Here is a 25,260-nt window from a genome sequence, read left to right on the forward strand (position 1 = left end):
ACGACTCCTTGCTTGCTCTTAACCACTTCAGCCCCAGAAGGTCGTTCTTACCCCCCCCCCCCTTCATGACCAGGCCATTTTTTTTTTTTTTAGATACTGCACTGCGTTAATTTAACTGACAATTGCGCGGTTGTGCGACGCTGTACCTAAATAAAATAGATGTCCTCTTATTCCCACAAATTGAGCTTTCTTTTGGTGGTATTTGACCGCTTCTTCTTTTTATTTTTTTACTTTTTTTGCGCTATAAACAGAGAACAAAAACGACAATTTTGAAAAAAAATATATATTTTTTACTTTCTGCTATAAAACATATCAATTAAAAAAAAGAATGTAAAAAAAAAAAACAAATTTTTTCATAAATTTAGGCCAATATGTATTCTGCTACATATTTTTGGTAAAAAAAAAATGTCAAGTGAATATCGATTGGTTTGTGCAAAAGTTCTAAAGACTATATTTCTGGATTTTTTTTTATTTTTTTTACTAGTAATGGCAGAGATCAGATATTTTTATCGGGACTGGGATATTGCAGCAAACAAATCGGACACGAAGTGACACTTTTTGGGGACCAGTGACACTAATACAGTGATAAAAAATGCACTGCCACTGTACTATTGACACTGACATGGAAGGAGTTAACATCGGGGTGATCAAAGGTTAAATGTGTTCCCTGGGAGTGCTTGCCAACTGTGTGGGGGGGGGGGGGATGCTTTGATTGGAAGACAGAGCTTCGTGTATTTCTGCTAAGCGGAAACACAATCTCAGATCTTCCCCCCTGACAGAACGGCGATCTGCCTTGTTTACATAGGCAGACTGCTGTTCTGTCTGCCTCGGGAAGAAAATGGTGAGCTGGCTCCCGCTGTGTCCAATCACAGCGAGAGTGGGTCGCCAGCGGCACTTGTGCGCCCTTGACCTGAAGAAAACAAATCTCGTACAGGGTAGGTGATTTCTCACAGAAGGGCTGTCCTGCCGCAATTTATGTACGTAGGGCGGCCCGGAAGCGGTTGACCCCCCATGATTAAACTCTGAGCCGGAGTGAAATGCATTTGGGGTGGGCATTGCCTGGCTGGAGCCTGGGCTGAGGGGTGGATTTAAATGCATTGGGGGTGTGGCCTGGCTGGAGCACGGGCTGAGGGGAGGAGTTAAATGCATGGGGGTGTGGCCTGTGGAGCCTGGGTGGAGTTAAATGCATTGGGGGCATGGCTTGGCTGGAGCACAGGCTGAAGCTGTTATACTTTCTTGAAAAGAGGTCGTCCACGACCCCTTGCTTGCTCTTTAAGACCCCTTTCACACTGATGCAGTTTTCAGGAGTTTTAGCGCTAAAAAATAGTGCCTGAAAACTGCCACAATGGGTGCTTTCACACTGGGGGAGGTGTGCTTGCGGGACTTTCGAAAAAGTCCTGCATGCGGCATCTTTAGGGCGGTTTGGGAGCGCTTTGTACACCCCCCCCCCCCCTTCAAGGGGATTAGGAGGGCCCTGGTCTTGAGAGCTTACATTCCTAAGGGTTCGTTCACACGGGGCAGTAAAAATAGGTGGCTGAGCTGTTGTTTTATTGCCCCTTGACTGTTATCTCTTAAAGTGATATTGAAGGCAGATTTAAAGAGAGAATCTAAAGTTGCACACAGGAACAGAGCTGAGGCTGTCAGTCACAGGCTGTGTGCTGGAGCTCCCTCCCCCTGTCACCTTTTTTATCTCTTGGCATTGGGAAAACTTGTCAGAAGTGACTCATTCTGATAGCAGAGGAAGGAGGCAGCAGACAGAAATGACACTTAGTGCTCTGGACTGAGACTAGTACACACTATAGAGGGATGTGCTTTGTTCAGATTTTATGTCTGAGGTTTACAACCACATTACTGGTGGATGTGTATTGGTTTTATGGGAGAATGAGAATATTGCTTAGTGTCACTTTAAAGTAATCCTAAAATCAAAGCATTTTTTTTTTTTTTACCCTTTATGCATTCAGTACTTTAAGGTAAAAATGTCCTATTAGTAGTATCACTCTGCAAAAAATATTTACCTGAAAAACTTACCTCAGTCCTGTATTGATCCAGCAGCGCTGTGCCCATTGTCAGCGGCGCTCCCAGTGCTGACAGTCAGGGCTGGACTGGGACAAAAATTTGGCCCTGGACTTCATCCAGACCGGCCCACTTTAATTTGCAAACGCGCGCAAAAAGAGTATATAAACTATACGCGATTGCACAAAAAAAACACATAAGTACAGTAATACCTCGGATTGCGAGTAACGTGGTTTATGAGCGTTTCGCAGTACAAGATTATATATATATATATATATATATATATATATATATATATATATATATATATATATATATATATATATATATATATATATATATATATATATATATATATATAAATATTATTTTTTTTTTAAATCCTGACTCGGTTTGCGAGCATTGTCTTGCAAAACGGGCAGGATTCAAGCCTCTGGGGTGTGCAGTACCGCATTTCGCCATAGGTGCGGGGGCCCTGGTGACACTCGGAGCCGCTTGGAAACACTCCGGTTCCCGTGCATTGCCTATGACTGTGCAGTTGGTTTTGCACTCTTCTTGGGTCCCTCCTCTCTTCTCGGGTCCCTCCTCTGTACCCCCACCGTAAACAGCTTGCTATGGGGGCACCCGAGCCACAGCTCCCTGTATCTATTCAGACACAGAGCTGCCGTTTTGGCTCCGCCCCTCTCTCTGTCTCCTGATTGGCTAACTGACTTTGATTGACAGCCGCGGGAGCCAATGGCACTGCTGCTGCGTCTTGGCCAATCAGGAGGGAGAGTCCCAGCCGGCTGAGGGACTCGTGGACATCGCCAGACAGAGATGGGGCTCAGGAAATTATTGGGGGGGGGGGGGGTCCTGCACACAGAAGGCTTTTTATCTTAAAGCACCTTCTGCTTTTACAACTCCTTTAAGTTGATTGATTGATTGTGTACGACCTGCTGGGGGCATACATGGATCAAAATTTGGCCGGTGTCTTGTCAAATAGCGTCCTCCATCAGATAGTGTCCGCTGTGTACTGCGCATGCGCAGTACACAGGAACACAGATTCCGAAAATTGCCGAGGATGAACGGCGCCTGCGCCGTGAGTCCAGGTTCTATCCCCACCATCCAAGTGGACATAGAGTTAGAATAAAAAAGAGCCGAGCGCAGCGAGGCCGAGCCCGAAGCGTGGCGAGCTAAGCTCGCCCGCGAGGGGCCATCTAAAATTCACAACCCTATGTCCGCTTGGATGGTGGGGCTACCACCTCCACTCACGGCGCAGGCGCCGTTCAGCTTCGGAGATTTTCCGAAGCTTCGTCTGCTCCGTACTGCGCATGCGCAGTAAGGAGTGGACACTATTTGATGCCCGGACTCTATACGCCAGAACACCGGTTCAGCAGGGGCCAGCTTTAGTTTACACTTGCGGTTGGAGGTGGTAAACAAAGGAGGTTGAGCCTTGTTTTTTTTACCACCTCCCCAAGCTGCAAAGGCGACTCTATGGGGGGTGTACACAATGTTGCGATGCTCTGCGGTGTGTAACGGCAAAAGTATCCCCTCCGTCACGTTCGGGGAACAGCACTGCCCTCTGAATGCAATCCCATTCAACTGAATGATGCCATGCCGTAACTGTGTGCAGCGGTGGTGTGGGGCTTTTAGGGGTTAAAACGGGTGGTGAGAAGGGTGACCTATTGCCTCCTCGCTGCCTGTCAAAGGCCATCTGAAATGTGATCCACAGTGGATCGCTCTTCAGAGGGCAACGCTTGTGTAAACGAGCCATTACAGACTGAACTCTCCGTTGCACTCCCAGCACAGGGGACAACCATGGAAGTATCTCAAAATAAGGGCAGATGCATTGGAGCTCCAATACCTGAATAGCACACCTTTACCCTGCTTCTGCACCCTAAATCCCCTATCAATCGGCAAGATTTCTGGCTCCCAGATGTCTTCTATACAGGTAACGAGCTGAGATTAGGAGCACTCTCTTAAAGGGAGTGCTCCTAATCTCAGCTTCTTACCTGTATAAAAGACACCTGTCCACAGAAGCAATCAATCAATCAGATTCCAATCTCTCCACCACGGCCAAGACCAAAGAGTTGTCCAAGGATGTCGGGGAGAAGATTGTAGACCTACACAAGGCTGGAATGGGCTACAAGACCATCGCCAAGCAGCTTGGTGAGAGGTGACAACAGTTGGTGCGATTATTAGCAAATAGAAGACACACAAAATAACTGTCGGTCTCCCTCGGTCTGGGGCTCCATGGAAGATCTCACCTCGTGGAGTTTCATTGGTCATGAGAACGGAGAGGAATCACCCAGAACTACACCGGAGAATCTTGTCAATGATCTCAGCTGGGACCATAGTCACCAAGAATACAATTGGTAACACACTACACTGTGAAGGACCGAAATCCTGCAGCCCCCGCAAGGATCTCCTGCCTCATGAAAAGTCCATGTACAGGACCGTCTGAAGTTTTCTAATCAACATCTGAATGATTCCGAGGAGAACCGGGGGAAAGTGTGGAGGTCAGATGAGACCAAAATCGAGGTCTTTGGCATCAACTCAACTCGTGGTGTTTGGAGGAGGAAGAGGAATGCAGCCTATGACCCCCAAGAACACCATCCCCCACCGTCATACATGGAGGGGGAAACATTATGCTTTGGGGGTGTTTTTCTGCTAAGGGGACAGGACAACTTCACCACATCAAAGGGACGATGGACAGGCCCATGTACCATCAGATCCTGGGTGAGAACCTCCTTCCTCAGCCAAGGCATTGAAAATGGGTCTTCCAGCATGACAATGACCCAAAACTCTCAGCCAAGGCAACAAAGGAGTAGCTCAAGAAGAAGCACATTAAGTCCTGGAGGTCTCCACACCTTAATCCCATAGAAAATATGTAGAGGAGTTGAAGGTTCGCGTTACCAAACGTCATCCTCAAAACCTTAAAGTGGTGTTGCTACCAAAAAATAAAAATTCTTTAAAGAAAATTAAAAAAAAATTATTGGGAAATTTTTTTATTTTTTTTTACTCGCCTTTAAATACCTGTTGCTAGGGGGGTCCCGCGTAGTCCTGCCTTCTTCCTTGCCCGGGCTGGTGACATCACTTCCCCTCGTGTCGCACAGTCACCTGGCACCTGTCACGTGTCCCAGGTGGCTGTGCGGCGTATCACGGCTCCCTGCGCCGCTCGCGCATGCGCAGTGAAGCCACAGCCGTATGCCCACAGTACGAATGACGGCACCGTGAGCAGAGCGGGGAACGAGAGGGGGCTTCGTCGTCCCCCCGCACCGCTGGACCCCGGGACAGGTAAGTGTCCGATTATTAAAAGTCAGCAGCTGCAGTATTTGTAGCTGCTGACTTAAAATTTTTTTTTTTAGGGGTACCCCACTTTAATCACTTGGAGGGGATCTGCAAAGAGGACAAAATCCCTCCTGAGATGTGGGCGAACCTGGAGGCCAACTACAAGAAACGTCCGACCTCTGTGATCGCCAACAAGGGTTTTGCCACCAAGTACTAAGTCATGTTTTGTGAAGGGGTCAAATATTTATTTCACTCATTAAAATGCAAATCAATTTATAACTTTTTTTGAAATGCGTTTTTCTGGATATTTTTTGTTGTTATTCCGTCTCTCACTGTTATAATAAACCGACCAATAAAATTATAGACCGATCGTTTCTTTGTCAGCGGGCAAACGTACAAAATCAGCAGGGGTCAAATACTTTTTCCCCCTCACTGTATGTTATGGTCGGATCGGTTGTGAAGCGATCGTACATCTAGTTTGGTGAAGTTCATGTCCTGATCTTAAATAATCTGGACGTTGTTGTCTTCTGCTTCTTTTTTTTCTTTTTCCTTTTTTATTTTTTTATTTAATTTTTTTTTTATATCTGGACGTTTACATTTATATTTTCTTCTTTTATGTGACAGGTTGATTCCTTTGAGCTGCTTTATTACTATGACGAATACCTGGGCCATTCCATGTGGTAAGCGTGTGATTATGAATTCCCTTTTTTATTTTTTGTTTATTATTTTTATGTATTTTTTTTTTTTTTGTTTTCTTTTTATACTAAAGGGCTTCTATGTCTCTATTCCTGTACCTCCATTGGATACTATACAGTATATCACTTCTGTTCCCAATATGCAAGCGGCTAAAGTCATTTCTGACGCATCAAAACAAAAAGGTGTGCTAATCCTACACCGGCCATAAATGGATCAAAATCCTGCCGAACCGGACAGATTTCGATCTATCTATGGGGCAGGTAGAATACAACGACCACTGCCGGTGGCTACAACCACCGGCAGTGATCGGGCGGATAAAAAAAAAACAAAAAAAAACAGGCTTTTTGTGCTGAAGTAGATTTCAGTACAACAAAGACTGCCCATAGATGGAGTTAAATTCAGCCATTTCCTGCCGAATCAGCCAAATTTCGATCCGTCAATAGCCGGCCTTATCAGGGGATGTCCGACCACTATAGAGAGACACGAGGTCCTTCTTTGCAGCACGCTGACAGGGGACAGTCTTTTCTACTCAGGCTGTGGATGCTTTCTATGGAAAACGGACAGTCTTTGCACACCTTTTGGACAGGATGTCCTGAAGAAGCCCGATATATGGGTGAAACATGTTGGGAATTACATCTTTCTATGCTGTATCCATAAAATCCTGTTAATTTGTACTTGCCAATTGCTGTGTTTTTTTTTTTTTTTTTTATATATAAATATTTTTTATTTTTTTCTAAAATAATTTTTTTTTTATTTAGTTGTTATATTTTTCAAATTAATTTGCACCTTAAAAATCTAATTTTTCCACTATATATATATATATATTTCATACATTCATTTATTCACCGCCCACTTTATTATGTCCCCCTTGCTAGTAGCGGGTTGGACCCCCTTTTTCCTTCATTCTTGTGGCATAAATACAAGGTGTTGGAAACCTTCCTCAGAGATTTTGCTCCATAGTGACATGATAACATCACACAGTTGCTGCAGATTTGTCGGCTGCACATCCATGATGAGAATCCCCCGTTCCACCACATCCCAAAAGATCTGTATTGATGAGATGTGGTGAGTGTGGAGGCCATTGGAGGACAGGGACCTCATTGTCCAGTGGTGAGATGATTGGAGCTTTGTGACATGGGGCATTATCCTGCTGGAAGGAGCCATCAGAAGATGGGACACTGTAGTCATAAAGGGATGGAGATGGTCAGCAACAATACTCAGGTAGGGCGTGGTGTATAAACCATGATCAATTGGTACTAAGGAGCCCAAAGTGTGCCAAGAAAAAATCCCCCCCACCATTACACCCCCTCCACCAGCCTGAACCAGTGATACCCCATCCCCCACACCATTACACCCCCACCACCAGCCTGAACCAGTGATACCCCATCCCCACACCATTACACCCCCACCACCAGCCTGAACCGGTGATACCCCATCCCCACACACCATTACACCCCCACCACCAGCCTGAACCAGTGATACCCATCCCCCACACCATTACACCCCCACCACCAGCCTGAACCGGTGATACCCCATCCCCCACACCATTACACCCCCACCACCAGCCTGAACCGGTGATACCCCATCCCCCACACCATTACACCCCCACCACCAGCCTGAACGGTGATACCCCATCCCCCACACCATTACACCCCCACCACCAGCCTGAACCGGTGATACCCCATCCCCCACACCATTACCCCCCACCACCAGCCTGAACCGGTGATACAAGGCAGGATGGATCCATGAGCCAATTCTGACCCCACCATCTGAATGTCGGAGCTGAAATCCAGACTCATCAGACCAGGCGACGTTTTTCCAATCTTCTATTGTCCAAATGTTGGTGATCCTGTGTCCATTGTAGCCTCAGTTTCCTGTTCTTAGCTGACAGGAGTGGCACCCGATGTGGTCTTCTGCTGCTGTAGCCCATCTGCTTCAAGGTTCGATGTGTTGTGTGTTCAGAGATGATGTTCTGCATACCTTGGGTGTAACGAGTGGTTATTTGAGTTACTGTTGTCTTTTCTATCATCTGGAACCAGTCCTGCCCCATACTCCTGACATCAACAAGGCATTTTCCTCCTCACAATTTTCCTCCCTCACAACTTTCCTCCTCACTCACTGGATATTTTCTCTTTTCCCACCATTCTCTGTAATCCCGAGAGATGGTTGTTTGTGAAAATCCCAGAAATACTAAGACCGGCCCGTCTACCACCAACAACCACGCCACGTTCAAAGTCGCCTAAACCATGGTTGAGTTAAGGAAAAGTTCTAAGGGGAATGTCAAGCAGTCTGCCACGTGGCCAGAAATTGGCCACACATCTCGCCTCTGTTTTGCTTTATCAGTTGCTCTGAAAATAATGGAGGTCATTTTTGTGACACTTGGATAGTAATACCCATTCATTTCAATGCAGAGTTGAAGCTGCTAATGCAGACATCTGTTAATATCAAAATGCTTGTCTACTATCTGCTTTATTTTACTTTTTATATATTAATAGAGCATAACGGCGGGCTGCAATTTTGTCTTGGTTCTAAAGGCAGCAGTTTTTTATTTTTTTTGTTTTCAACCTTAATGTATTCTCTGCATTAAGATAAAAAAACCTTCAGTGTTCACCCCCCTCCCCCCCCCCCCTCCCCCAGCCCCCCTTATTCTTACCAGAGCCCCAATCTCAGTGCAGCGATGTGCATAAGAGCCGAGACTCTCTTGGCTCTCACTTCTCATTGGCTATCGTTTACAGCTGTGGTCTTTGTGTCTGTGGACACACACACAGTTGGTGTTCTGTCAAAATAGCCGATTCATCAAGATCTCCAATATATGTCAATTCAAGATACTGTAAACCGTCGGTAATTGGAGATTTCGATGGCCCTTTTTTTTTTTGACACAACAGTCCGGTACACAGTATTATGAGCGGATTATTGAGTATTATGTTAGTCCACTCCGATACCAACCAACAAAATGGCCGCCTGTGCGTTAGCGACGGCTTTTCTTTCCTCGTTACCTGCTGTTGTGTCAAAATGGCAGTCCTTTTTTTTTTTTTTTTAATTCTTTTTTTTTTGTTCATCCCAGTGAGTTTAACGGGGGGGGGGGGGGGGGGAAGTCAGATCCACTGTACTGACGATCCAACGCTAGTGCAGCGATCTCCAGCGCTGAGTTGTGTTCTGACAGAGGAACGCCCCCCCCCCCCCTATCACCAGAGCACTCAAATAAGCGTTCTCCGCCATTGGCTGAGAGCTCTGATCGGGATCCAGTCGGCTGCTAGTTATCCAGCATGCTCATCCTACAGAAGAAGCCTCGCCAAACAGCCAGGTTATGTCAGATTAACCACTTAATAACCGCCCTATAGCCGAATGACGGCTTTAGGGCGGTTTCTTAACTGTGGGAGGCCGTCATATGACGTCTTCCCAGAATTCCGCTCTCGCGCGCCCCCTGGGGAGCGCACTCGAGAGCGTCCGTGACCGCCGGGTCGCATCACGGATCGCGGTAAACGGCCGCTCGTCGCGGCCGTTTACCACGTGATCGCTCCGTCAAATGACGGAGTGATCACTTGTAAACAAACCGGTGTCATGTTATGACGCCGGTTCCTCCCTCCCCCTCTCTGTACCGATCGGAACAGCGGAGGGGGAGGAGATCGGTGTCAGCAGCGATGTGGGCTGCATCTGCAGTGCCCACATCGCTGCTCACCGAAAATTAACCCCTCAATTCCCTGCAAATACTCTGCAATACCCTGCCATTACTCTGCAATACCCTGCATTACTCTGCAATACCCTGCATTACTCTGCATTACTCTGCATTACTCTGCAATACCCTGCATTACTCTGCAATACCCTGCATTACTCTGCAATACCCTGCATTACTCTGCAATACCCTGCATTACTCTGCAATACTCTGCATTACACTGCAATACTCTGCATTACTCTGCAATACCCTGCATTACTCTGCAATACCCTGCATTACTCTGCAATACCCTGCATTACTCTGCAATACCCTGCAATACCCTGCAATACCCTGCAATACCCTGCAATACTCTGCAATGCTCTGCAACACCCGCCAATACCCTGCAACACTCTGCAATGCTCTGCAACACCCGCCAATACCGTGCAACACTCTGCAATGCTCTGCAACACCCTCCAATATCCTGCAATGCTCTGCAACGCTCTGCAACACCCGCCAATGCCCTGCAACACTCTGCAATGCCCTGCAACACTCTGCAATGCCCTGCAACACTCTGCAATGCTCTGCAACACCCACCAATACCCTGCAACACTCTGCAATGCTCTGCAACACCCGCCAATACCCTGCAACACTCTGCAACACCCGCCAATACCGTGCAACACTCTGCAATGCTCTGCAACACCCTCCAATATCCTGCAATGCTCTGCAACGCCATACTCTGATATACCCAGCCATACCCTGATATACCCAGCCATACCCAGCCATAGTCGGTGATACCCTGCAATACCCAGCCATAGACACCCCCCCCCCCCCCCCTCCCGCCGCCCTCCGGTGCTTCTACCGACTCGCCAATACTATCAAATCCAGAATCCTTTTTTTTTTTTTTTTTTTTTTTTTTTTTCAGGCTTCCCAGCTTAGAGGTGAGATGCGGGGTCTTATTGACCCCACATCTCACTGTAAAGAGGACCTGTCATGCCATATTCCTATTACAAGGGATGTTTACATTCCTTGTAATAGGAATAAAAGTGATCAAAAAATTTATTTTTGGGGAAAAAAAATGTCAAACTAAAATAAATAAAGTAAAATGAACAATAAAAATTTTTATTTTTTTTTTAAAGCGCCCCTGTCCCCATGTGCTCGCATGCAGAAGCGAATGCATACGTAAGTCCCGCCCACATATGAAAACGGTGTTCAAACCACACATGTGAGGTATCGCTGCGTACGTTAGAGCGAGAGCAATAATTCTAGCCCTAGACCTCCTCTGTAACTCAAAACATATAACCAGTAAAAAAAAAATTAAATCATCGCCTATGGGGATTTTTAAGTAGCGACGTTTGGCGCCATTCCACGAGCCTGTGCAATTTTGAAGAGTGACATGTTAGGTATCAATTTACTCGGAGTAACTTCATCTTTCACATTATGCAAAAATTGGGCTAACTTTACTGTGTTTTTTTTTTTTTTTTTTAAGCACAAAACAGTTTTTTTTTCAAAAAAAAGCATTCGAAAAATTGCTGCGCAAATACCGTGTGAGATAAAAAGTTGCAACGACCACCATTGTATTCTCCAGGGTGTTTGCTAAAAAAACATATATAATGTTTTGGGATTCGATGTAATTTTCTAGCAAATAAATTATGATTTTTACATGTAGGAGAGAAATGTCAGAATTGTCCTGGGTGCTCCAGAACGCCTGATGGCGCTCCCTGCATGTTGGGCCTCTGTATGTGGCTGCACTGTGTAAAAGTCTCACACATGTGGTATCGCCATACTCGGGAGTAATAGCAGAATGTGTTTTGGGGTGTAATTTGTGGTATGCATATGCTGTGTGAGAAATAAACTGATAATATGACAATTTTGTGAAAAAAAAAAAAAAAAAAAAGTAAAAAAAATCTTGATTTTGCAAAGAATTGTGGGAAAAAATGACAACTTCAAAAAACTCATCATGCCTCTTACTAAATACCTTGGAATGTCTTCTTTCCAAAAAGGGGTCATTTGGGGGGTATTTGTACTTTTCTGGCATGTTAGGGTCTCAAGAATTGAAATAGGCCGTCAGTACTTCAGGTGTGATCAATTTTCAGATATTGGCACCATAGCTTGTGGACTCTATAACTTTCACAAAGACCAAATAATATCCACCAATTTGTACTTATTTTTACCAAAGATATGTAGTGGTATAAATTTTGGCCAAAATTTATGAAGAAAAAATTACTAATCTGCTAAATTTTATAACAGAAATGAAGAAAAATTCATTTTTTTACAGAATTTTCAGAATTTTTTCTTTTATCGCACAAAAAATAAAAAACCCAGCGGTGATTAAATACCACCAAAAGAAAGCTCCATTTGTGTGAAAAAAAGGACAAAAATTTCATATAGGTCCAGTGTTGCATGACTGAGTAATTGTCATTCAAAATGTGAGAGCACCGAAAGCTGAAAATTGGTCTGGTTATTAAGGGTGTTTAAGTGCCCAGTGGTCAAGTGGTTAAAGTGGTGTTGCCACCAAAAAATACATTTTTTATTTTTTTTTTTTTTTTAATTCTTAAAAAAAATTTTCCAATTTTATTTTTTTTTTTTTTTTTTACTCACCTCTAAATACCTGTTGCTAGGGGGTCCCTCGTAGTCTGCCTTCTTCCTTGCCCGGGCTGGTGACATCACTTCCCCTCGCGCCGCACAGTCACCTGGGACCTGTCACGTGTCCCAGGTGACTGCACGGCTTATCGCAGCGCCCTGCGCCGCATGCGCACAGTACGAATAACGGCGCGGGGAGCGAGGGGAGGGGGCTTCGTTCCCCCGCATCACTGGACCCTGTGACAGGTAAGTGTCCGATTATTAAAAGTCAGCAGCTGCAGTATTTGTAGCTACTGACTTTTCTCTTTTTTTTTTTTTTTTTCTTTTTTAGGGGGTACCCCACTTTAAGTGCCTTACACATGGGCCGAATGTCAGTCGGTTTATGTTGAATCGGCTTGTATTCAGCCCATGTGTGTGTATGGGGCTATATTGAAGTTCCCTCCCGTCTTGTAAATGAATACCGCTGTTTGATTGTGTTTTTTTTATTTATTTTTTTTGTGCTTTTTGTTTTGTTTTTTTTAAGCAAAAATGTCCAAGCATGCGCTGACATGAAAAGTTTTAGCGGAAGGGAATGTGCTGCAACGCTTGCAAAACTTTGCTGCAGATTAAGTCAGTATTTTAGTTTTGTAAGGGTGCCCTTATTTTCTTAACATTTTTTACTTATTTTTTATTTTTATTTTTTTAGAGCTGCACAATTAATGGCCAAGCATCTTTATGGATCTTGACTAAAGTGTTTCACAATTCTTTCTATGCATAGAATTTTCTCTGCTCTTCTGGAGCCACAGCCCTCAAAAAGAAAGGAAGAGAAAAACGGGGCAGTCTGCCAAGAATTCAAAACATTCTTTATCATTTGAACTTAAAGTGGTTGTAAACCCTTACACACACTTTGACCTACAGGTAAGCCTAGATTAAGGCTTACCTGTAGGTCCAAGAAATATCTCCTAAATCTATAAGGTTTAGGAGATATTTGCCCGAAGACAGGCACCTCCCGGGGGAACACATTTAACCCTTTAATCGCCCCCATAGTGTTAATCCCTTCCCTGCCAGTTACATTTATACAGTAATAAGCACATTTTATAGCTCTGATCGCTGGAAAAAGGGCCAATAGTCCCAATGTGGGGGTCGTGTTTGCCCAGAGGCAGTCCCACTCATGACAACTGGGATGCGGCATCTTCAACGACGGAGATGCCGCGTGTGTCGGCTCCCGTGCACATGCGCGGGAGTGACATCATCGCGGATTCGCCAAATGACAGTGGCGGAGCTGCGAGACCCCACCGAGAAGATGGATGCGCCGGACTACAGGGGACAGCGGTGACTTTGCTGGCTCCTGTGTCAGGTAAGTGACACATAATGGACCTCTATGTGATGCATAGTAGTCCATTATGCTTTACCTTTGCAGGGAATGAAAGAGGAAGTAAACCCATCGTAACAATTTGTCACTGGAATAGACTTCCCTGTGTAAATGAAAAAAGTTTAACCACTTAAACACTAAACCTTTTTCTGACACTCATTGGTTTCAAGTTAAAATCATTTTTTTTTTTTTGCTAGAAAATTACTTGGAACCCCAAAACATATTATATATTTAGTAGACACGCTAGAGAATAAAATGGTGGTTGTTGCAATATTTTATGTCACACTGTATTTGCGCAGTGGCCTTTCAAATGCAATTTTTTTTTTTAATTACTCACTTTAATGAATTCGAGTTTTACGTTGCGAGAATCGTGATCTTTTTATTCTAAGCAAAAAAATTGTGATACTCATTTTGCCCAGAATTGTGCAGCTCTACCTTTTGTTACATGTAAAAAAAAAAAAAGTCTCGATGCGATGCATTTGTCAAAGCATTGCGAATGAAAATGCTAAAAGGAAATCCCAATCCACGCTTTTCTGAGAGCGTTACCCACCAATGACCTCATTGCCCTCAAAACAACCAAGAAGGCTTTCGAAAAACGCTTGAAATCAGTTACTCAACACAACAAGCACTTGATGCTGATTTGGCAAACAATGATTTATCGGGGCCTGTTGGACTTTTCCGTGCACCAGAGCTAGTTTTTTTCCCTGAAGTTTTATTTATTTTATTACAGGTACTATACAGTGCCATCAATTTACGCAGCTCTTTACATATATTGTACATTCACATCGGTCCCGACCTTCTGCTTACAATCAAAGGTCCCTAACTCGCATTCATACATGCACATTTAGACAGGAGCCACTTAACCTCCCAGCATGCCCTTGGAGTGTGGGAGGAAACCGGAGTACCCGGAGGAAACCCACGCAGGCACAGAGAATCTGCAAACACCAGGCAGGTAGTGAGAGAGGCAGAGCGGGGATCTGTCAATGTAAACAGACAGATCCCCGTTCTGTCAATGTAAACAGACAGATCCCCGTTCTGTCAATGTAAACAGACAGATCCCCGTTCTGTCAATGTAAACAGACAGATCCCCGTTCTGTCAATGTAAACAGACAGATCCCCGTTCTGTCAATGTAAACAGACAGATCCCAGTTCTGTCAATGTAAACAGACAGATCCCGTTCTGTCAATGTAAACAGACAGATCCCCGTTCTGTCAATGTAAACAGACAGATCCCCGTTCTGTCAATGTAAAACAGACAGATCCCGTTCTGTCAATGTAAACAGACAGATCCCCGTTCTGTCAATGTAAACAGACAGATCCCCGTTCTGTCAATGTAAACAGACAGATCCCCGTTCTGTCAGGGGAGTAGAGAGAGAACCTAGTGATTAGGAACAGCGATCTCTCTCCTCCTCCTCCTCAGTACACTCCCCTTCAGTTGGGAAACACCTCCCGGGGGAACACATTTAACCCTTTAATCCCTTCCCTGCCAGTGACATTTATACAGTAATCGGCACATTTTATAGCTCTGATCGCTATATAAATGTCAATAGTCCCAATGTTGGGGTCGTGTTTGCCCACAGGCAGTCCCACTCATGACAACTGGGATGCATTAGCTGTACGGACACAGCCACTGCTCCCAGTTAGACAGCAGTGTGGATGCTGGTGTGCGTCCCAAAGCACAGACAGTGTATGTTCGCGAAATGCCTCCACGCCTGCACGGATGTCAGATTGGGAGCAGCCATGGAGTCCCAGTTGACATGAGTGGGACTGCCTGTAGAAAGATGAATTCCTAAAATGAAAGGAATGAGTGTCCGTTGTCCGCAATAATGCAGCTCTTGGTGGGAGAATACAATTGTTTTTCGCAAATGTCAAAAAGTACAGATCAAGCTAAAACCTTTTGAATTGCCTCCCCCTTCTTCAGGGCTGTTGTCATGCACTACCAGAGATGGGTGGACTCCGCGTAGTACCGGAATTTTCTGTGGTGGCAAATGCCAGATTGTGTGAGGCATAGGCAAAAGGCTATATTACTGTCCATCCTGCTGTATTGGCCTCTAGGGACAGCATTGTCCAAGTATCATGTCTCTGTATCCTAGGTCAATCTTCAATGTCTTTGATCTTTTGATCTTCTGTAGCAGGACATTCATCAATCATCTTGTCAGCTATGGTCCCGTTCAAGTTTGCATTATAGCAACAGATGGTCCAGAGCCAAGAGCTGAGAAAAGACATTCCAGACTGCCCCCTGGGAAAGCAAATGCTTGATTGTATTAACCAGAAAGAAACTCAAACCTTTACCCTTTAAAGCCAAGGAACTGCAAGTATCAGCATGGCCTATCTTTGGGAATAGGAAACGGATATGTAGAAACTCCAAAATGACATTAGACCATGTTGTCTTTCAACATTATCCACTTTGCACCTAAAGGGCGCATACCACACATCTTCAGACACGGCTCCTATGGAACAGTTCATAACTGTCTTAACGTGTTAGGTTTTCCAACACCTCCTATGGAACAGTCCATAAGGGTATTAATGGGTTGTGCTTCCACACATGTGCTGATTTGCCCACTGGGTGACACCCCGTCATCATTCTTCAGTGACAGCTTCCATGTCACCATTCTGTGTCTTCTCCTTTCTGTTATCTTCACGACAGGATGCAATACAGGCAAGAGGGTGTCCATTCACTCACCATTCACCAGCACACACTCCGAGCAACATATTAACCAGCTTTCAGATACAGAATCTCGAGGGAGAGCCTTACTCACCCATATTACTAACCTAAAATACACATATGTCAACTATACCATAACATAAATCTCCAACAGAAGCCTTACCCTTTTGCCTCTGCATCACGTAAGCTGGCATTCTACCATGGCGTACAACAGCCCTGAAGAAGGGGGAGGCAATTCCCTTGAAACCCATTGGCTCCGTCTGTACATTTTTACACTTGCAATAAGCAATTGTATTTGTCCACCAAGAGTTGCATTATTCCAGGGACACCGGGCGCTCCTCCTTTCTCATTCAAGTACCTTTTCTACTGATGCGACGGCTCCGTCGTACTGGTAAGGTAGCAGCTCAAACCTCCAAAGGGAGCACCACTACTTACCCGTGGAACCACCTAATAACTATCAGTAACTGTTTTTAAATCAGTCCAGCATGGTTTCTAACCTCAAATCGGTGGACAAGACAAGGATGTATGGAACACCTGTGCATCCCCGTTAGAGCAAACGCTTCCCTCGCACGTGCGTACGCTTAAATACACTCATGTGAAGGAAGCCTTCAAGCCCCTTTCACACGAAGTGGATCTGTTTTGATGCACGCCGCTAGCTCGGGGGGGAGGGGGGGAATCGATCCGCTAATCCCCACTGACCAGGTGGATGACAGATCCGTCTCCGCTTGCTGTGCTGAGACAGACCTATCAGAGCCCCGCTCTCCTCTATGGGGGAGATCGGATGAAAACAGGACCGCTTGTCCATTTTCATCCGATCTGCTGGACAGATGGTGAATATATTGTGGTATGTCTGTTTTAAACGGATCTTGACAGATCGGTTGGCAGGCGAGTGTCAATGGGTGGCCCGATCGGACCCACCTGGAAAAACAGACAGGCAGACCGATCGTGTAAAAGGAAGATATCTCAATAACTTAAAGTGTTACTAAAGCCTAAACATTTTTTACCTTAATGCATACCTTGCATTAAGGTAAAAAAAAATGTTTAGGCACCACCCCAGCCCCCCCCCCCCCACACACACACACTTACACGAGCCCTTCATTCAATCCAACGCCATGCATGTCTGCAGCTCTTTCCTCCCCTCATTTCCGGGTCTCGCTGGCTTTGCTGGGGCATCGAGAGCCATTGACTTCCGCTGCTGTCAATCAAAGCCAGTGATGAGGGAGCGGGGCATGGGGCAGAGCCCCTCGCTGTCTTTGTCAATAGATGCAGCAGTGGGGCTTGTGAGCCAGCACGTACAAGTACCCCCATGGGAAGCGGCTTCCCGTGGGGGACACTGGACAGGGAGGACGAGCCATGAGCAACAGCGGGGGACCCGAGAAGGGGAGGTTTGGGGCCGCTCAGGTAAGTACTGCTTGTGTGTTTATTTTTTATTTTTTTTGTTTAACCTTTTTACAATTGCTTTAACACACTTGATAACTATTATGTTTTCATCACTTAACCATCTGTGTTTTCTTCATTCTAGGTACATTCCATTTTTCCTGATCCTGTTCATCTATTTCTCCGGGTGTTTCACAACAGTGAGAGGTGAAAGCAGAATGCCGCTGTCAGCCTGGTCTTTGCTGGGCCCCAGTAGTCTGTATTACTGGTAGGTGTGGTGGACTCTTTGCATGTAACGTATGCTGGAATGTATACAGTCTACACTCCTTGTATCTGTGTCCTGGAGAGCCGGTGTTTCATTAGATTTGGCAACCCGTCGGAATGTGGAATGTTTTGTTGCCGCCATCTTGCTACACCCTGCACTCCTCCGTAATAAGAATACACTGAGAAGGGGGCAAGTGGACATCTTGTTACACCCACCGGCGTTTTGCATTTTATATTTATTTATAAGAGTAAAGTTAGCTTCTATAGTGAAATACAATACTTAGAACGCCGTCTGACTGGTAAGCTATATTGAATTTTAAAAGCAGTGAACTTCTGTCAGATTAGCAAACCTGTGAGATGAGCAAGGTTGCCGCTGCTATTAAAATTTAACATGTAACCAGACAGAGTTCTAAGTACTTTATTTCACTATATAAACTCACTTTATTGTAGAATAAAAAATCCGGTGAGTGCAATGCCACGTACACACGTAGCAGACTATCTGGTGGACTTAGTCTGGCGGACTTCCCGTCGGACTTTCCGAACGAGCTACTTGCCCACACACGGCACTTTTTCAGCGGACTAATACGGCGTACTAAGTCCGCCGGACTATCCGCCGTACTTTTGAAATGAACGGACTCGCCCACACACGCGGAGGAAAGTCCGCTCATTTTGAGCGCGTCTCCAGGTAGCTGGGGCCAGCGAAGGAGGCGTCTCTGTCCCCGTCACCTGGTATGGACTTAAAGGGGGAACCCCTACGCCGAAAAATCTGCGTGGGGGTCCCCCCCTAGGTCCACATTAGACCCTTATCCGAGCACGCTACCCGGCCAGCCAGGAAAGGGGGTGGGGACAAGCGAGCGCCCTCCCCCTCCTGAGCCGTACCAGGCCGCGTGCCCTCAACATGGGGGGTGCCTTGGAAAAGGGGGGGGTGCGCGCCCCCCCCCCCACCCCAAAGCTCATTGTCCCCATGTTGATGAGGACAAGGGCCTCTTCCCGACAACCCTGACCGTTGGTTGTCGGGGTCTGCGGGAGGGGGGCTTATCGGAATCCGGAAGCCCCCTTTAATAAGGGGGCCCCCCACCCTATGTGAAGGAGTATGGGGTACAATGTACCCATTCACCTGTGAAAAAAAGTAAAAAAAAAAAACACAACACACAAGGGTTAAAATAGTTTATTACACAGCTCCGGGTGTCTTCTGTCCGTCTTCGGGGTCTTCTCGCCGGACTCCTCCGCTATCTTCTGCTAGCTCTTTTGCTAGCGGAGGAGCCCGGCTTTCTTCTTCGCCGCCGCCCTCTTCTTCCGACTTCGGGGGTCTTGTCCCCCTCTTTGGTTCTTCATGCCGGGCCACCGCGCCTTCTTCTAGCTCTTTTACAGGCAGTGGCCCGGTCTTCTGTCGCCATCTTCTGTTCTTCTCTTCAGATGTTGCCTCGTCGCTGCCTCTGCTCACAATGGCAGGGACGCGGTGCGCGGCGACTTATATAGGGACATCACCGGATGATGTCCCCGCCCATTATGATGTCACAGTCCCAGCATCCTCTGTTGAGGGCACGCAGCCTGGTATGGCTCATGAGGGGGGCTCGCTCGTCCCCACCCCCTTTCCTGGCCGGCCGGGTAGCGTGCTCTGATAAGGGTCTAATGTGGACCTAGGGGGGCAGATTTTTCGGCGTAGGGGTTCCCCTTTAAATCCATACCAGGTGACGGGGCCAGCGACGCCTCCTTCGCTGGCCCCGGCTACCTGGAGACGCGCTCAAAATGAGCGGACTTTTCTCCGGGCGGGAAAAGTCCGTTCATTTCAAAAGTACGGCGGACTGGCACACACACGGCTGGATTGTCCGCCGAAATGCGAGTCCGGCAGACAGATTAGAGTGCAAGAATACTTTCCAAGTCCGCCGGAGCCTACACACGGCGGGATTGTTTGATCGTGTGTACGCGGCATAACAAGATGTCCACTTTCCCCCTTCTCAGTGCATCCTTACTGTGGATGAGTGCAGGGTGTAGCAAGATGCCGGCGACGGAACGTCCCTTCTGTTACACATTCTGATGGGCCGCCAAATCTGATGAATCAGCAGTAATACCTGTTAGCTGGGAACCGCTCTGCAGAAATATTTCCAGGGAGAAGTAATGGTGCCAGTCCTTTTATTTACATACAATTCAAGACTTGAACCCTTTTACACACCTGCCGTGGTTTTATAAATAAAATAAAGTAAAGTGATCCCTCCCACTGAACTCGACAGGCAGAAGCAAACGCATACTTAAGTCGCGTCCGCATTTGAAAATGGTTATGAAATCACACATGTGAGGTATCGCCGCGATCGTTAAAGCAAGAGCAATAATTCTAGTAGATTAAAATTGGTAACCTATAGAAATGTTTAAACGTCGCCTATGGAGATTTTTAAGGGTAAAAGTTTGTCGCCATTCCACAAGCGGACGCAACTTTGAAGCGTGACATGTTGGGTATCAATTTACTCGGCGTCACATTTATCTTTCACAATATTAAAAAAAAAAAAAACGGGCTAACTTTTACTGCTGTCTCATCTTTTTAAGACAAAAATGTGTATTTTTCCTTAAAAAAAATTGTGCTTGTAAGACCGCTACGCAAATACGGTGTGACAAAGTATTGCAACGGCCGACCATTTTAGTCTCTAGGGTGTCTGAAAAAAAATTATATATATATATATATATATATATATATAATGTTTGTGGGTTCTAAGTAATGTTCTAGCAAAAAAAAAAAAATGTCAACTTGTAAACACCAAGTCTGAAATATATATATATATATATATATATCAACTTGTAAACACTAAGGCCGCGTACACACGGGCGGATTGTCTGCCCAACTAAGTTCGTCAGACAATCCGACAGACAGTCCGTTCAAAATTTGAATGAACGGACTTGACCACACACGATGAGCAGACAGTCCGCTGAAAGCGTGCGCGATGAAGTCTACAGCACGTACGACGGGACTAGAAAAACGACGTCCAATACACTGCAATGCAACCTTCGGCCATGTAAATCCTTTCTGAGCATGCGCCATACTTAGTCCGTCCAACTTGCCTACACACGAGCGGACTGTCCGCTGAAACCAAGTTTGGACGGACAAAACCAAGTTTGAACGGACTGTCTTACGGAAATTCCGTAAGACTTTGTTCGTCAGATTGTCCGCTGAAAAAGTCCGCTGAAGCCCACACACGAGCGGATTGTCCGCTGAAACACGGTTCAGCGGACTAAGTTGGACAGACAATCCGCCCGTGTGTACGCGGCCTAAGTCTGAAAAATAGGCCCGATCCTTAAGTGGTTAAATCCGCATGGATGTACGCTCCAGGATGCACATGAAGGTCTGTGCAACTGTAGCTGCCTGTTATTGAATGTATCAGGCTGCCTGCAGAGCATTCTCCTTCACACGGGCATACAGATTGCTACACCCGTGTGAATGAAGCCTATAATGTTTCCATATGCTGAAGCATGAACAGTACCCTTCACTGGAAGCACCTGAACTCCATCATTTTGAGGGGTGTCCTCATGCTTTTGCTGAGTTGTCCACGCTCACGCTTTTGCTGAGTTGTCCACGCTCACGCTTTTGCTGAGTTGTCCACGCTCACGCTTTTGCTGAGTTGTCCACGCTCACGCTTTTGCTGAGTTGTCCACGCTCACGCTTTTGCTGAGTTGTCCACGCTCACGCTTTTGCTGAGTTGTCCACGCTCCACGCTTTTGCTGAGTTGTCCACGCTCCACGCTTTTGCTGAGTTGTCCACGCTCCACGCTTTTGCTGAGTTGTCCACGCTCCACGCTTTTGCTGAGTTGTCCACGCTCCACGCTTTTGCTGAGTTGTCCACGCTCCACGCTTTTGCTGAGATGTCCACTTTTGGCCACGTAGTGTATTACTGTATATATTCTGCTATGTTTTACTCAGCAGTCTTTTCGCTTGTTTTTGTCTTGCAGGTACCTGGTGACCGAGGGCCAGATCTTCATCATCTTCATCTTCACCTTCTTTGCAATGCTGGCCCTCATCCTACACCAGAAGCGTAAGGGCTTCCGCCTGGACAGTAACGGCCTCTTCTTGCTGCTCTCCTTTTCGGCTACTTTGGTCCTCATCGCAATTTGGATCGTGTGGCTGTGGAATGATAAGATATTGCGCAAGAAATACCCCGGGGTTATCTATATTCCAGAGCCCTGGGCCTTCTATACATTGCACATCAACAGCCTGCACTGACAGTGGCCGGGGTCTGGTTATTGCTCTGTAAGCTCCTAAAGAGTGGACCTCAATGTAGACATCTCTTAGTCGGTCTTGTGTCACCCCCAGTAGAAGGGGTGAAGTATAGGAAACCCTTCTTCCTTTCTTCAAACTATAGTAGAGTGATTTATTTTTATTTTTTTTAATTTAGCAATTAAGTCTATTTTAATATTTTTTTTTAACTGCTTCAATCAGAAGTGGTACTTTTTTTTTTAGACCATTACAATAGGAATTTTGCAGAAAGGAATTTTACATTTTTGACTTAGGGGTTAATTATACACAAAACTGACTCAGATGCTGGGGTGTTGGTGTAGAGTTGAAGAAAACATTTTATCTCTGTGACAGGGACATCTCTCACCTGTGTGGCACTATATGGGCAAAAGAATGTGGACTTCCCTCCAAATTATTGATTTCAGGTGTTTCTAGAAGGGTACGTTTAGTGCTACACCATACAAGCACATTTTAGACAGTTGTACACTTCAAACCTTGTAGGGACAGTTTGGAGAAGACCCTTTTCTGTTATAACATGACTGTGCCCTTTGCACAAAATCAGGTCCATAAAGACCAGGCTTAATGAGTTTGGTGTATTGTGCCCTGCTCAGAGCCCCGGCCTCAACCCTTCAGAGCCCCGACCTCGACCACGCACAGACCCATCCGCGCACCGAGTCCCCCCCCGACCCATCCGCGCACCGAGTCCCCCCCCCGACCCATCCGCGCACCGAGTCCCCCCCCCCGACCCATCCGCGCACCGAGTCCCCCCCCCCGACCCATCCGCGCACCGAGTCCCCCCCCCCGACCCATCCGCGCACCGAGTCCCCCCCCGACCCATCCGCGCACCGAGTCCCCCCCCCGACCCATCCGCGCACCGAGTCCCCCCCCGACCCATCCGCGCACCGAGTCCCCCCCCGACCCATCCGCGCACCGAGTCCCCCCCCCCCCCGACCCATCCGCGCACCGAGTCCCCCCCCCCCCCGACCCATCCGCGCACCGAGTCCCCCCCCCCCGACCCATCCGCGCACCGAGTCCCCCCCCCCGACCCATCCGCGCACCGAGTCCCCCCCCCCCCCGACCCATCCGCGCACCGAGTCCCCCCCCCCCCGACCCATCCGCGCACCGAGTCCCCCCCCCCCCCGACCCATCCGCGCACCGAGTCCCCCCCCCCCCCCGACCCATCCGCGCACCGAGTCCCCCCCCCCCCCCGACCCATCCGCGCACCGAGTCCCCCCCCCCCCCCCGACCCATCCGCGCACCGAGTCCCCCCCCCCCCGACCCATCCGCGCACCGAGTCCCCCCCCCCCGACCCATCCGCGCACCGAGTCCCCCCCCCCCCCGACCCATCCGCGCACCGAGTCCCCCCCCCGACCCATCCGCGCACCGAGTCCCCCCCCCCGACCCATCCGCGCACCGAGTCCCCCCCCCCCGACCCATCCGCGCACCGAGTCCCCCCCCCCGACCCATCCGCGCACCGAGTCCCCCCCCCGACCCATCCGCGCACCGAGTCCCCCCCCCGACCCATCCGCGCACCGAGTCCCCCCCCCGACCCATCCGCGCACCGAGTCCCCCCCCCGACCCATCCGCGCACCGAGTCCCCCCCCCGACCCATCCGCGCACCGAGTCCCCCCCCCGACCCATCCGCGCACCGAGTCCCCCCCCCGACCCATCCGCGCACCGAGTCCCCCCCCCGACCCATCCGCGCACCGAGTCCCCCCCCCGACCCATCCGCGCACCGAGTCCCCCCCCCGACCCATCCGCGCACCGAGTCCCCCCCCCGACCCATCCGCGCACCGAGTCCCCCCCCCGACCCATCCGCGCACCGAGTCCCCCCCCCCGACCCATCCGCGCACCGAGTCCCCCCCCCCGACCCATCCGCGCACCGAGTCCCCCCCCGACCCATCCGCGCACCGAGTCCCCCCCCCGACCCATCCGCGCACCGAGTCCCCCCCCCGACCCATCCGCGCACCGAGTCCCCCCCCCGACCCATCCGCGCACCGAGTCCCCCCCCCGACCCATCCGCGCACCGAGTCCCCCCCCCGACCCATCCGCGCACCGAGTCCCCCCCCCGACCCATCCGCGCACCGAGTCCCCCCCCCGACCCATCCGCGCACCGAGTCCTGACCTCAACCCTGCTGAGCCCACCTGACCTGGGCCCCACTGAGCGCGCAGAGCCCCGACCTCGACCCCACCACATTGGGTTTTTACACACCCTATGTGTGTGTAAATCTGACACGTGTGCCCATCGCCGAACCTGGGACTGGCATGTCGGGTGCCGCAGAGGGAAGGGAGAATCTTGAACGTCCTTTTGTTGATCTCCCTTTCCTGCTAATGACCCAGAAGCAATGTGTAAAAGGTCACTTCCAGGTCCTGGTGTCATTTTCCCCAGACAGTATGGCCGGGGGAAGAAGCTAATGGAGTGGAATCTGCACTCTTATTAGCTTCATTAGAGGGCAGGTGAGACATCTGGGGCCCATCACATGGGTAACCTTTTGTCCCCTATGCGATGAAGATGAAAATAAAATACTTTTTTTTTTTTTTTTTTTTTTTTAAGTGTAAAAATTTGTTGCTCCCAAGCACTTAACCTTCTTCAATAACCTACTGCCCCGCCCCCCCCCCCCCCCCAGATTTTTTTTATTTTATTTTTTTTATTTTATTTTTTTGTGTGTGCAAAAAAACCCTGCAGAACCGCACTGGCAGCAAAAGGGATCAAGCTGCGAAGGAAGGGAGGGCGGGCAATTCCATATTTATGCCCATGGTTTTGGAATGGGTTGTCCAGAAAGTTAAAAATAGGTGTGAAGTTCAAGTGTCCGCAGACTTTTGCCCATATAATGCAGCTCAGTCCACGTGCCATGGCCACGGTTTTATAGTGGGAGTTATTTACTAAACCTGGAGAGTGCAAAATCACATGCAGCTCTGCATCGAAAAAAACAATCAGCTTCCAGATTTTATTGCCAACGTTTAGCCACTTGACCTTCCCGGAAAATTACCCCCTTCACGACCAGGCCATATGGCACTGCATTAATTTAATTGACAATTGCGCGGTCATGCGACGCTGTACACAAATAAAATTTGTCATTCCCCCCCACAAACTGAGCTTTCTTTTGGTGGTATTTGATCACCTCTGAGGTTTTATTTTTTATTTTATTTTTTGCGCTATAAACAAAGACCAACA

The 25,260-nt window shown here is 47.8% G+C and overlaps 1 protein-coding gene across 1 annotated transcript in view; it reads left to right on the top strand.

The window, feature by feature from the left end:
- CLN6 (CLN6 transmembrane ER protein) overlaps positions 1 to 22,788 on the top strand; it is a 51,535-nt gene extending 28,747 nt beyond the window's left edge. The window contains exons 5-7 of the mRNA XM_077472853.1: positions 5,908 to 5,963; positions 17,749 to 17,871; positions 21,803 to 22,788. Of these exons, the coding sequence (XP_077328979.1) occupies positions 5,908 to 5,963; positions 17,749 to 17,871; positions 21,803 to 22,073 (450 nt within the window). The 3' untranslated portion in view covers positions 22,074 to 22,788. The remainder of the gene's footprint in view (positions 1 to 5,907; positions 5,964 to 17,748; positions 17,872 to 21,802) is intronic.
- Positions 22,789 to 25,260: the final 2,472 nt, after the last annotated feature.

The sequence above is a fragment of the Lithobates pipiens genome, unplaced genomic scaffold (assembly GCF_037356315.1).
Source record: "Lithobates pipiens isolate NorthernLeopardFrog02 unplaced genomic scaffold, aLitPip1_a1.2 Scaffold_8, whole genome shotgun sequence".
Classification (NCBI taxonomy): domain Eukaryota; kingdom Metazoa; phylum Chordata; class Amphibia; order Anura; family Ranidae; genus Lithobates; species Lithobates pipiens.